Below are 14,769 nucleotides of genomic sequence, written 5' to 3'. Positions count from 1 at the left end.
GCAGTAAAAATGAACCTACCCATTGATTTAAGGTCTTTAACAATATCCCGGGGATCACAAATATTTTCCAGCATAGATTCGTCGTATGAAGGAGGTGCATGAGAAACCTCATTTCTTATAATAGCAGATGGACAGTTTATCTTTGCATACGAAACAAACACATCAAATCCTTCTCCATCATTCGATTCTTCATCGGTGTTACTTGATTCATTTAAACTTGTGTCTGAAAGGAAAATAGGTAAAATTGCATTTGGTTTTCGAGCTTGACTTAATACAAATTTGAAATTCTATTCTCTAAACGTTGTTATACTCACCAGACAAAATATCAAAGACGTTGGGTGGCATTCTGAAATCTTCAATCGTGTAGCTTTTGAAATATCTGCTGTAGTCCTAAAATATTATGATTGGATTAGAAATAACGGATTAAGTTTTAAACAAGCTATCTTTACTGTGATAATTGGAACAGTATGCTTGCATCTTGAATACAGTATCATGGATAACTTATAAACTTGTTGGTAATTTTTTTAGGAATAAAAATTCTTAGCATTTGATCTGAATTTTTGACATTCAATTAATTGTTACAAGAGTGGTGTCAATTTAACTTTCATATGTATTTGTACAACAAGTAATTGCAGACCAATAGATGCAAGAGAGATGGGTAGCCTACAGAAAACATTCCGACATAGCTCAAAAGTGGTAACCGGACCTTATAGTTTGTCCACTTTCCATCATCAGATCCTTTTGTGTGGTGGCCATCATAAAGTGTATTCCCATCATCATCCTTGTAAACTCGTTCCACTTCACCTTGATGCCAACGAAGCCCTCCGCTACGGTCCACTCCATGCACTGTGCTCGCTTTGTAACTAGAATATAAAGTTTATGTTATTGTCTGGGACGCTCTACAGAAGGTAATTTACGTCGCGGAGACTTGCCTTAGAGACGCTGCATTATAGTATTGCACGGCGTCCATTTTAACAATATCTATCAGCTTACAGTATAATTGAAAATCCAACATATATAGACAGCTGAAATGTGAGGCATACTACTGTAGTGTACAGTAGCTATAGGACAGGTACAGACATTGAGTCAGCTGCTGTTACTTTGGTATGAAATTACCATTCAGTAGCCGAAGTTATCTTATTGGAACACAGCCACGCGCTCTTGAGTGATATCGAACAGACGTCTTTTCGCTGTCGTGTGCAAGCGTTCTTGTTTTACTTTTTACCGTTTGGTCAGCCGACAGTAGATGTATTCCGTTTCTAAGGATTCAATATTTCTTTATACCTTCCTTGATGGAAAAGAACTGTTGAACCGATTCCAATTTCATCTGCAGAAGGTACTGCGTCCCTCGCTAAGTTGAAGTAATCAATTCTTCGACCTGTTGGGTCATGGTCGTCCCATTCTATCGTGTATTGCAAAGTTTTCTTGTTGAAACTTTCAATCGTAGCTGAAAAATCAAATACACATCAAAATATTGTGGTATCGAAATAGAAGAATAATTCATTGCAAATGTGCAATTGCAACATTACTCCAACATTCCTTTATTACATTTTAGACATTATTTCGGCATCACAGGCCATGATAAAATATTTTCACAAAATCCTCGACATTTTTCGATAAATCACCGCAAGTTTCACGATTTCAATGGTTTTTAACTTGAATTTTTTGAAAGAATGCAATAATACTGTAGTTGCTACTCTGCATTTGCCTGTGTAACATAATGGTTGCTTCAGTTATTTAAAAACTAATGCATTGACGTGCGCTACAAAGAGAAACACATAACAATATAACATGCCCCTCAGAAAATGTAAATGTTCTTATAACTAAGTACGCTAGAAAACAAAGCTTCAAAATTAATACTTTTATTTGTTTGCTTTGAATTTGAATTAATATCTGCGTTAAATTATAAAAACAAAAGGCCAGCAGCCTACATTGGCATCCTACCTGTAAAGTATTGCCACTTCGATTTTTCCCACATCGCCACAACCTTGTCTCCAATCAATGGTAAATTTCTCTCTCCTTCATCAGTGATCACTTTGACATGTCCCGATGTTTGAGCTCTATTTTTGTCAGATCTTACTCCAATCTAAGAATTTGCAATTTGGGTTATTTTGAGAAGGGCACTTTATATCTTTGTCCATGCCAGTAGGTGCTCTTAGGACAAGAGTTTCTACTGTATATGAAACGCTCCACATTCGCAATATTATTAGCGTCACGCTCCAAGACGCTTGGAGCATTGGCAGTGCTGAGCCTGCATCATCATGCTTCCTACATTATGATTTCTATTTGCCACAATCAAAAATTGATTCATGAGAATTATATAATCAATTAATATAAAGATTCTACGCGCCTATCGCTCAGTTGGTTAGCGCGTGACTTCTGGAACGAAGAAGCTTCAAGATCAAGCGGCGCTGGTTCGACTTTCGAGCTGTTCGCTGGAGCAACGCACGTTAAGGACTGCTCTCCATTCAGCGGCATCTAATGGATGGAATAGTCCCCGGCAACAACACTTCAACAATCGGAAACTTCACTCTGTCGATCTCAGTGACCGGGCCTGCGTCAGTAATTCAAAGTCTCTTCAAGTATGCGAAACTGCCAGGATTAAGCTCTGCAAGAAGCCTTCCCAGTCCGAGGATAAAAATTCAATCAATCAATTCTGTAAAGAAATAGAAGCATTCGTATAGCCTACGCATGGAAGTACTTTTGTTGTTGTACAGTAAACCTGCTTATAACGGGCCAGACGGCCAGAAGCTCCCCGGCGATTGGCTTAATGCATGTCCTTGGCATGACTAAACGTAGTCCTATGTAAGCCACTTCAAACTTATATTCATCGCAATGCAGTTAGTGACAATGTAGCCGCCCGCTATCATTAAGCACTTGCGACAACTATAGCTTAAAAAACAGATAACAACAAATTTTAAATCATAATAAAAGCTATCCTATATCTTACAGGTTGAGGATTGGATACAGCAATCACTGAAAGTTGTACAGTCAATTCATTCACGGTCTTTTGCAAAGCTTGTATCTTATTTTCAAAGTCTGCGTTTCTTTGATTAAGCGCTTTAATTTCCTTTTCATGAAACTTGACCATTGAATTGATTTCATCGTATGAGTATTCCCCTGTAAAATCATTAGGCTATGAGTTGAACGCTGGGGTGATATAAAGATTGAGGCCGTTTTTATATCACAGAGAGACAAATGGAGACACATTAAAAAATTAATCGCTCCAATAACAGCAAACCTGGCAATACATCTTGAAGCGTAAAACATACTTTCACCGTTGAGTAGGTCGCAAAGGTAAGGCATGTAGGCTGAAACTGGAATAAGCACGCTACATAATGACATTACCTATTATTGTACAGCAAACTACTACTGTTAGCCTGCAACCTAATATTTTACTCGACTGGAAAAGCCGAATGTAGCCGTTTTCTATGCTTTGTAGGTAAGATTTACCCTTTCCAGTCATAGCAGTAAGTCGAAGTAAATAGGTTACAAAAAGACAATAAACCAGGGCTATAGAGTATAGGCGTCCTAGAGTTGGAGGAATTTTGACGCCTCCGGAGTCGGAATCGGCCAATTATAAACAGAGGATTCGGAGTCGTATATTTTTCGCCTGACTACAAAGTCTTGCAATAAACTACACAAGCAAATGCTCCACTGTCGCTCTGCTGAACTTCCAATCCAACGTACCCAGCTCAGTGGCCGACTGCTTATTGTCTTTGGCTCTGTAGTGCTGATGAGTCTGGGTTCAGATACAGGTAGGGCCATAGCCTACTGCAGACTAAAAATGAACATTCTTTCTTGTATAACGCAGTCATGTGGTGATGTCATAAATATGAAAAGTAAAATAAAAAGGAATACTATCGCTATCAGACTCCAGTTGTTGTAGAATATAGAGCTATAATATTGTAGAACAAATCATAGGCTAACATTGTTATTATTAGCTACCTCCAACGCTTATTGTCATTGATTTTACGCTGGAGTCACTAGGAAATTCCCAGGCGTCCGCAGGTTTGTTGTGAATTGCAGCATGTTTGACTGTAGAGGAAGAAGATCCCATATTGCAGTTGTTTTATGGCGATACGTGACGCTTAGGCAGGCACTCAATATAAAGTAGAGAAAATAAGAAACATTTTAAAACGAAAAATCATTTCTAGAGGAGTTGATTCTGGCCTGAAGTATGTTGTTGCATAAAATTAAACGCTGGTTAGTTTATTTTTTGTCTATTCTACCTAAAGCAGTAGTTCTCAACCTTTTTGTTTTGGCGGACCCCTTTTGGTACCTTCGAAGTGGTCGCGGACCCTTTTTTTTTTTTATCTGAAATCTTAGTAGGCTATGTCGCTTTTATAATGGAACCAAATGTTTCATAAGTTTCGAAACGACGCACTTAGAAGAATTTGCTGAACTCGCGACTCACTTATGCCGATTGTTGACATTGACGAAATAATGTTATGAGCATTATGTTGGCTCACCGCATCAAAAATAAGTAATCTATATGTTGATTTGATGTTTTTCTATAAATATTATCAAAAATGAATAGAATAGAATCTGCATTTCTAAGTTAGGCATTGATTAATAGACTGCTGTCTCAAAAGAATTAAGTTGAACATGGCCTTATTTAAAAATTAATTCATTTATATAACATTTTTTTAGTTAGAAAACTAATACCTTTGTGCAATGTCCTTTGAAAGTTCATAGGACACCGCACGTTCGTTGGGAAGTACAGTTTGAAAATCACGGTAAAACACGAATAAAGCACAACCAACCAATTTTTAAATTTCGTAAATTATTAATCATGCTGCAAAGTAGGAAACTTTCACGGACCCCCTGAAATCGCTTTGAGGACCCTTTGGGGTCCGCGGACCCCCGGTTGAGAAACACTGACCTAAAGTTGTATAAACATGAGTAAAAGAAACCAATAGACTTCAGTTCAAAACTTAGGCTACCGTTGACCTACTTTTAATTCAGCTCTAAGCTGTAGTCTACAAATCTAACACTTTAATTCTTCTTTAACGTGTTTATTTCAATTTAAAATATTATAGAACCAACCAAAAACACGTTTTGTTCGGAGGTGCTTGTAAGAGGTCTGGTTTAGTAATGTACAACGGTTCAAGTAGGCTCTTTGTCTTACAAACTGATGATCACGAACTAAAAGTTGTGTTTCAGAATGACTCTTTGCAGCATTGCAAACTATAGTTCACTATTTTTGCTGAAGTGTTTTTAATTGGTACTCATTTTGAAGCTAAAATAACCTTAGAGTCTTAGACCACATAAATAAGGCTATTCTTACTGTTTACAACAGCGGTTGTCAACCTTTTTCAGCACGGGGGCCAAATTTAAGATACAAATTTTGTGAAGAGCCGCAACAAAAGAAATGCGATTTAATGTGTGACTTGATTTTGACTTTTAATAAGTTTCCCAAAACGAGGAGTAGGCTAATATTGAAAAGATGCAGTACTCAAAAGCTGGTTAAAATAATAGTTCGTCAATCGGTTGCTGTGACATTCGGATTTAGCCTAATTCCAACTATTTTGCTGAAAGGGCTTCACACACGTAGGCTAAGTGATGTTGAACCAAAAACAGAAGCATAGACCATTTCAGCATTGCCTAGCCAGTTAGGATACTTTCTCTTTGAGAATCGACTCCAAAAGTGAAGTAGATGATCACATTTGAATGCTTGTGACAGCTTCACGTTTGATTGCAAATGTAGTAGTTCCAGCTGAAAATCATTGGGGACGGTGGCTTCGTCTATTGCTATTGGTGTTGCAAATACTTTTTATCAGGGGCAGGAAAGAATTGATACCGTTAATGCGACTTGCAGTATTATCAATCATGTCGCTAATAAGCCAACTGTAGGCTACTTTCCAATGATCCGTTGACTTGGTGCTCTGGCTTAACCATCGATTTCCAATAAACATGAGCAGCACGTCTCCATAGTCAGCAACAATGTCTGTAGGAAGTTGCGATAATCAAGCGCATTTGCAGTTCGCATGAATCCAATTTGCTGTTTATGTGACGATTTCTATGACATTGGACAATGAACATCTTCAGTGACTTAACAGCGACACTTCTTTGATGTAAAATGTAGTGGTACCACATCACAGGGATAAGATTGTCATTTTCAGGCCATCAGTTAACGAGTCCATGAAGACTTTGATTCTTCCCTAACATGGAAGGACACTCATCTGTTGCAACGGAACCAGCTTTGACTGGTCCAAATGTGCTTCTAAAAGACTTGAATGACATTCACGAAACAAATAGCCCATCTCTTGACCTTGTATTACACCGTAATTGGAACGCAAATTGAAAGATTTCTCGGAAGCGTTAAGTCTGGAGTAATTCTCCTGAAAAACACAGCTAATTGCTCTGTACCCGTATGCCTACTGTGAAAAAAATTAAGGCAGTTTCTTTACTACCACGTAAGTTATGTGACAAGAATGTACTTTGGGCAGTTCTTGCACAAATATTAATTTTTATTGCATCAATGTGGGCCGCAGGAACAATGGTTCAGGGCCGCGGTTGAGAATTACTGGTTTACAACGTTAATTCAAATAGGTCTAGGCTACAGTAAGCCCACTAAATCTGCATAGCTTAGCTTAATTGCCATCATCTGGATACTTGCTACTGAACGTTTACCTTATACAGTAACTTAATTCTGTTTTATAGACTTTGCACTATTGCTGCTGATACCGCAGCAGTGTAATTCGAAATAGAAGTTTTGATCTATAGTCCAATCTAGATTAAACATAGGAAATGGTCATCAAATTCAACATGACGCATTACGAACCATTGTGTACAAATATACCGTATCTCTTTTGTTCTTTTGTTTGACAAACTGAGTAAAGAAGATTCAACAGCTCACATTACATGAATTGTGCGATGCTATTTACAAAATGCTTTTTAGTATTTCTAGTACAAAATTTACCTTACAACGAACAAACAGTAGCTTACCGGGTAGCCTACTACCGGTATGTTTAACATTATTGTTACATTGTCGTGATGGCCGTCACGTTTTTTCCCGGTATTTTAGTAAAATTTAGCGACCACTGCATTCTAGTCCAATGGTTCTCAAAATTTATGCACGCCTATCTTCAAATGTATTTAGCTTAACTCTTGGTATGTAAGTTTCGATAAGCTATGGAATGAGTTGGTTTTCAATATGTAAGTTTGTTATAAATTATGTAATCAAAAAGTTTCAATGTGCAGTCAAATGTAGAAAAGTGGAATGATGAATTGATTGCATTTTTGTCCTCGGACTGGGAAAGCTTCTTGTAGAGCTTAATCCTGGCAGTTTCGCATACTTGTAGAGGCTTTGAATCACTGACACAGGCCCGGTCACCGAGATTGACGGAGTGAGATTTCTGATTGTTGAAGTCTTGTTGCCGGATAATTATTCCATCCGTTAGATACCGCTGAATGGAGAGCAGTCCTTAACGTGCGTTGCTCAAGCGCACACCACGAGAGTCGAACCAGCGCCCAGGGCCGGATTTATCAGTAGGCAGAGTAGGCAGTTGCCTAGGGCGGCAAATTATTGGGGGTGTAAAACTATACAAATATATTACATTGATAATGCTGTACGTAAAAATAATAATTCACAATGGTCACCAATTGCAGTGCAGAGCGATCATTCTCTATTATGAAGCTGATCAAGAATGCACGGCGGTCTACGTTGAAGCATGATCACATGAATGAGCTCACATTTTTGAGCATTAACTCATTACTTATTTCTACAGATTTTGAAAAAAATATTGATTTGTTTGCAAGAGAAAAAGCCCGCCGGAAGCGATTTTTAACGATTAGTTCATTATACAATGACATTCACTGATGTAACTTATTCAAATAAACAGGGCAAACAACTTTTTTGTAAGGAATTGAAAGTATAGGCCTACATCGTAGCGCACCATCGAAACTTTTTCTTTGGTGGGCTGCACTTTTCTTATCTGCCTAGGGCAGTAGCCTACTTAGGCTAAATCCGGCCCTGCGGCAGCGCCACTTGATCTTGAAGTTTCTTCGTTCCTGAAGTCATGTGCTAATCAACTGAGCTATTGGGGCGGTTTTCAATAGTTTTCAAGATGAGCAGTGTGCTCCAACTGTAGAAACTCTCTTTATGGGCTTCAGTTTCAAGATTGATTTCAATCAGCTTTATATTCTATTTGTAGGCTAATCAAAGGCTTAATTTCGTCAGACCGGTCGTACTTTCTTTTGTTCCAATAAGTGAGGTTGGCTTGTGGAATCGCAATAAACTACTACGACGAGTATAGACGCCGTTCTCTGTGCATCCCCTCCGCTACCGCAATCGGGATGTCGTTGCACTACTGCAGCTGTAGGCTACGTGGGTGGCCCATCTTAAAATAGTGCAGCTACACAAATCATGACTCATAACATAAAATAAACTGACACCACAACTGAACTGGTACCATAACTGCAAACTGTTCCCGACAATGGTTCACCAAATCAAACGTCATATAAAACCGTTCAGGTCTACTGAATCTTAGCCAATTACGTCATGGAATTTTTTCTAAAAAATTAGCCAAGATTGCACCATCGTTCGTAAGACTTGTATCACACCTGTTGAGAATTACTTCACAATGTTTTACTATGACGTCACAGTAACTGCGTACGTGAGTTTGAGATATAGCAATATATTCTAGTCATTCGTAAAATGATTGCTTGAAAGTTGGTAGCATATTTAACTGTTTGCTTAGTGCTTGCCAGCTGGACGAAAGTTCCGTCTTTATCTAAGTAGTTTGTTGTAGTGACAAGTTTTAGTGGTGTACGGTGTTGCATCCCAATTTCGACAGCCAGGTGGCTAATTTTACAGAAATACAATTTTGAATAGACGGTTTCAAAAGAGTGTTTCTTTCGGTCATTAGGCTACATACAGACGAACGGATCCGGAAATCTTATGTTACAATTTTCCCACGAAGAGATTATGGTTTACCGCTGTGACCACAAACAAAGCGTGGTGAACTGACTGAAAGATGCCACGACTCATTGACTGAAAAAATCATAATAATGAAATTCAACATTAGAAGCGTTGGTTTAAGAGAAAACCTAACTTGCTTGAAATGCTCCAAGCGATGCACTTAATGATGACACACAAATGCACTGTGGCAGGGGGGCAGATGCACAACGCTAAAAAACGTAAAACTGCTTGTATGTGTATCAAACTACTGATTGCAAGAATGTACTAAAACTATTAGTTAGCGTTCCAAATTCCAAAGAAACACACAAATACAATATTGCCGCAAAGAAAAAGCCGCAGGAGCTACAAATATCAAGTTTTAATTTGATGAATTTGGTGAAATACGAAATATGTGTAGCCTAGTAACAAAAAAAAAACATTTATGGGCTGGAAAACGCACAAAAAAGCGACCAAACTAAGAATCAACTTGCTAAAGTTTTTTTTGGGCAAGCATTCCACACCCTTCATCAGCTAGGGCTACTCAACAGGCGGACCGCGGTCCGAATCCGGACCTCCTGGGTGTTGAAGGTGGACCTCGGGCTTCTGGAAGAATGACCTCATTGCTACATTTTAGGGCCTCTTTAAAGAGATTTCCATTACGGAAAAGCAATTTTTTGTGATTATCCAAGGAGCTGGGGGCTTCGCCCACAGACCCCTCAACGCTTTGCCGTTTTCTTTGATATGCGATCCACACAGCTACACTACAAAGAAACACAATACATTTTTCCTTTTTTATTTCTTTGTTTGTGTCAGACAAAAATCCAAGTCGCGTTACATACTATAGGACCTGAAAAGTGTTTCGGTGCTCGTAGGCTATACCGTAGCCTACTGGTTGTTTAATTTTCGTAGTTGCATATGAAATATTTACCGGACCGCAAAAATATGCAGCTTGTCAAAATGGACCTTTGCTAACATTAGTTGAGTAGCCCTGCCCTACATCAAGACTGTTTCTTTTTTAATCCTCAATTTCAACATTGCCTATTTTGTCATATAAATTTTGCTTCAAGTTTCTGGTGCCCCTCCAAAATATATAAAACAAATACAATTTGATAAGCTTTAAAAGGAGACTCTTTTTTGTACATTATCACTGTTTTCATAAAAAGTAGTACGATCAAACTTTTTACGTTCGATGATAAGAAATGCTTGACAACAAAACAGCAGGGATATTAAAATTTTATTTTTAATTTATAACAGGAAAACACAGTTTTTAACAGGGTAATTCCCTACTCCAAAAAATAAATTGTGTGTTGAGTTGTTCACTGATCTGCTTGTGTGAAGTTGTGAACTAGCATTCCGCAAAGCAAGCAGAGCGGAGGGTTCGATCAGATCGGTGAAGTGTTGTACAACTGATACATTCCATGCTATATGGAAAAACAACATATAGAGGCCTTAAAAGTTATAAAACTACAGAATAGTAAGTGTTACACAAAGACTGTTTTTTAGCAGCGTGTTTCTAGTCTGTGCTGCCCTATAAGTGCCCTACCCTACAGTATGGTTTGGCTTCAGCTGTCGAGATTTTAGTTTAATCCATGTCCAAGCTACTAAATTTTTATATCTGAAAAAGCATTAATAATAGGCTACATCGAATTTATTTTTGAGTACCGGTACCCTACTTGAAATTACCAGCAAAATTTGCAAAGGATTCATGGCAGACTGAAGTCTGATAATAATATGTGGAGAGAGGTATGTCACAAAAAAAAATCAGCAATCATGGCCATAGAATAAGCAATTGCATTAGGGACATTATGCAATTTTGATCAGGGTTCTGCAACAAGTAAGGAATGTGATATAGCCTTACTTAAATATTGGTTCATTGGTCAGGATATAGGTTGTCAGTCGATAGTAGTATTTAGCCTGTTAGTCAATGTGGCTTTTAACATTCTCTGCTTGATTTAGTTCACTGGTATTGCATTTGTTTGTGTTGTTTAAGTTTAGTTTCTTTAATAGATCTCACTGATAAACCGTATCCATATATTGCCTTCAGCAAACTAGGTAGTAGAAAAACTTTAGACATAAACATACCTAGATAGTTTGTCAAAGACAAATTTGTTGAGATTAGTCTAAAAATTGAGAGATAGCCTACTTTATAAATAAGGACACAATACGTTACATAACTTAATACATATAATAATCAATCAATCAATCATTTTATTTTTCGTCATTAACGCGTCCGGGACGAAAAAGATACTAACTACAAAAATCGATATAAACCTACCAGCACGTTAACGAACGGGAAAAGGTGGCAAAACCTTGAAAGGTTTAAAACGTGCCTGAATGAAAAATTATGTAGTAGGCTATAATATATCAGTAGTTAGCATGGCCACAAAACCCCAAAAAAAACAAATAGCAAAAAATAAAACAAAAACATAATTATACTATATAAAAATAAAATTATACTATACAATAATTTGATACTAGTATAATACAATGGGCTATAATATCATATATTAATATAATATTTTATGCAATATATAATGTATTACATATAATAAAAATACATACAAAGCCGGTTAAGCACATCGGCCTACTGCTTAAATGTTTCAATCATATGGTATCGAAATCTGAAATCCTAAACCAGACCCTGTCTAATCTTAAGTAAAGCTATCAGTTTAACGTATTCCACTTAAAGAAAGATATTGGATAAGTGTATCAGCATTTGCATCATCATCATTATGTTCCTTTCTTGTATTAAGGTTTGGATGCAATGTGCCATTGTTCTCAATCATGACTTGTTCGTACTGCACTTTTATAATTAAATTTTGTCTATTTAGAGATGTTTGTTGTCCAAATTATTCTTGAACAACAAATTTGAAGACATTGGACATTTATTTGCATACTTCATTCATTTAATCATATCATTGCCTTTGCTTACAAACATCTAAACACAGTGGCGTAGCCTGGTTGATTTTCCAAAGCATGCAATCGAGGGAGGGTCATAGCTAATGTAGGGAGGTCTGAGGGCATGCCCCCCCCAAACCATTTCTACTTAGTTAACGCCACCTTTTTCTGTTTTTTTTTTTTTTATCTGTAACCTAATTCTGGAATGGTCTAAAAAATCAATTTCATTGTCTAAAAGAACATACATGTTACTAGTGTCAGTAACAACTTACAACTTTCATAATGAAAAAATCCCCAGATAGTGATTTTTGTTTTGCATGCAATTTCAAATCGGCATGCCTTGATCCCATTTGCACCACACTATAGTAAAAGAGCGGCGAATAGGCAAATTGTATCATCAACGCATGCTGAGCTCTCCTCAGCATGCAGGGTTTCTAGGGTCAGCAAAGTTGCCAAATTTTGAAAACAAACAGTAGTTTCGAATTTTGAAATTAAGAGAGCGAGGAGGTTCTGCTTTTAGTATTTTCAATTTCTCCACATAAATTCGTTGTTCCTGAAAGATTTCTGATTTCATCAGAATTATAAGGCATACAGTGCATGCTTTGCATGTATGGAGAATATGCCACTGTCTAAACATCTGTACAAAGACAATGAGTAACGTGACTTTTTGACAAACCTTTACCGGTAAGTGAAAGGAGAAGGTTCCTTTTTTTCTTTTGCATAACTGTCTGCAATGTGCAAAACAAAGCGAAGATAATAAGATCCCCGGACAAACATGTGCCATTTAAAGAAAACAAGGCGATTGTAATCTTGTGCTGTCTCATATGTGTAAGACATCGAGTCACAAAGATTAATCTTTGCACAGTTGGACTTCATTAAGGTGAAAGACCGGACAAAGGAAGTAATCACACTGCAACGGATCTAAAAATTGCACGCTTGAAACAAAGACACAGGTGGTTAAAGTTTGTCTTGTGACGTCACGGAGATCATTAAATATAAAAGGAGTCTGATTGTCTATGTATGTATGCAGAAAAATTCTTTGATTGTATAACCGATCGCTGGCAATGCAGTTTTGTGTAACAAAGTACTAATAAATTTCTGCGAGTTTAATTAGACTTGCAAACAATTCTAGGATTAAAACCACACAGTTGTGAAGCCCGGGTCTGCTACTATTTGGTGAGTCCGATTCAGGGAGTCCGATTCGGTGAGTTCCGAACCCCTAACCCTAAAACGGCAATGATAATTAGGCTACTGTACCCAATAATTTAAACAAAAAATTGAAAAAATCACCGAATAGGGATCGGACTTACCGAAACGGGCCATTCCGATGAAGCCCAATGCAATTGAGTCAGCACATGCACATTCGCAACAGTAATGCCTTATCACAATAAATCTTTTTTCTTGAGCTATTTAGTTGAACGTATCAGATAAGCATGATCAGATATGATCAGATAAGCATATCAAAATGTCTGACAAATTGCTTATGCGATTAACCAATTTCATCTGTGTAGGATGCAACATGATACATGATAGAGACATCTTCAGACAAAGAGCATGGTCAATTGGTCAATGGTCATTATGTACATGATAAATCATTAAGCTTGATTGACAATTACTTATTCATAATACAGCCTCACAGAAAAGATCTGGATTTAAAAAAGAGACTTTGCAATACCGTATGGCAAAGAATGCATTAATTACTGTTTCATAATTTTGTGACCAAAATATTATTTTTCAACATTACATCTTTTTAATTTGAAGTGAAAATTTATGAGCACATGTTTCGTTTTTAAAGTGGCAACTTACTGGTAGACCGTAAGGGTTTTTTCTTCATCTTTATGCTTAATAACTGAATTTGTAAAAACAGAGTAATACTGTTCACCAAATATTTGATAAAAAAATAAAATAGTAAAAATAAATATTTATTCATTTAACTGAATTTGTAGGCAATTTTTAATTTTGAAAATTTTTGTTTTACTTCAAATTATAGCCTTTTTTGAATTTTTAATAAATTATAATTTATTGGTAATATTTATTGACTGCTTGATAAAAAATGAATAATAATTAATATAATAAGTAAGCTATCGATGCCTGGCCCTTCCTGTATATTGCTTTGATGAGTCAAGTTCAAAAAATTCAGTTTACAAAGGAAGAAGAAAATTATGATGTATTTAACATACTGTATATAATGTGTATACTGTAGAATTGTAGATGTGTACGTTTTGATGAAGTAAAGTAGAGTAGCCATTAAAAAATCTTAGAAGAAATGTAGATTGTTGCTCATAACACCTTTTGATAGTTTGGTTTGTAAAAAATTGCTTGTTGTTAAAAAGAATTTAAAGGGACTCATAAATTTGTGAAGCAGATGCAGGCTACTCTTTTGTTTAATTTTAAAGCATTGTTTTCTTGTTTAGGTATAATATTTTTATTGGTGAAGTTTCCTTAGGTAAGCAACGTGATTTAGTGTGACTATGACACTTAACCACTTTGTTGTAATTATTTTTGGCTTTGTGATTTGTGGGAGTGCTCTAAAAACACCATTGACAGTTTCTGACCCCATCACGTTGGTCAAACATCATGCTTCGAAGATTAATCATAACTTGGATCCGGAAGTCTTGGCTTTATTGACCAACTTAAAGACAACAATTTTTAATCAAAAATTTCTGGCTACTGCATCCAATAATACTTGTGAAAGATCAATTAAGCTTCTAATTGCTGATCTTCTCAGCTTTCAACAGCCTTATGCGGTTACAAGTAGGTTTTTATCATTATAAATGTGCTTGAGAGTTTGGCTTAGTTTGTTTGCATTTTACAAGTTGGTCGAGTTTTTAAAGTGTTATACGTATTACTCGTAATAACATGTGAAACAAGAAAGTCATATTTGTGACTACCATAAATTGATTATTATAAAACTACTTTTTTTTCTATCATCACTGACCTACAAGCAAAATACCTTGCTAACAAAG

The 14,769-nt window shown here is 36.6% G+C and overlaps 1 protein-coding gene across 1 annotated transcript in view; it reads right to left on the bottom strand.

The window, feature by feature from the left end:
* The window catches only part of LOC145768565 (uncharacterized), a 31,586-nt gene extending 27,628 nt beyond the window's left edge, over positions 1-3,958 (bottom strand). The window contains exons 1-7 of the mRNA XM_082580091.1: positions 3,949-3,958; positions 2,951-3,120; positions 1,945-2,086; positions 1,285-1,447; positions 707-863; positions 315-390; positions 20-223 (exon numbers count right to left, since the gene is read on the bottom strand). Coding sequence (XP_082436217.1) covers positions 20-223; positions 315-390; positions 707-863; positions 1,285-1,447; positions 1,945-2,086; positions 2,951-3,091 — 883 coding nt within the window. The 5' untranslated portion in view covers positions 3,092-3,120; positions 3,949-3,958. The remainder of the gene's footprint in view (positions 1-19; positions 224-314; positions 391-706; positions 864-1,284; positions 1,448-1,944; positions 2,087-2,950; positions 3,121-3,948) is intronic.
* Positions 3,959-14,769: the final 10,811 nt, after the last annotated feature.

The sequence above is a fragment of the Aplidium turbinatum genome, chromosome 4 (genome assembly GCF_918807975.1).
Source record: "Aplidium turbinatum chromosome 4, kaAplTurb1.1, whole genome shotgun sequence".
Taxonomy (NCBI): Eukaryota; Metazoa; Chordata; class Ascidiacea; order Aplousobranchia; family Polyclinidae; genus Aplidium; species Aplidium turbinatum.
Note: the sequence above shows the minus strand (reverse complement) of the source record. Positions and strands in the feature narration are given on the sequence as shown.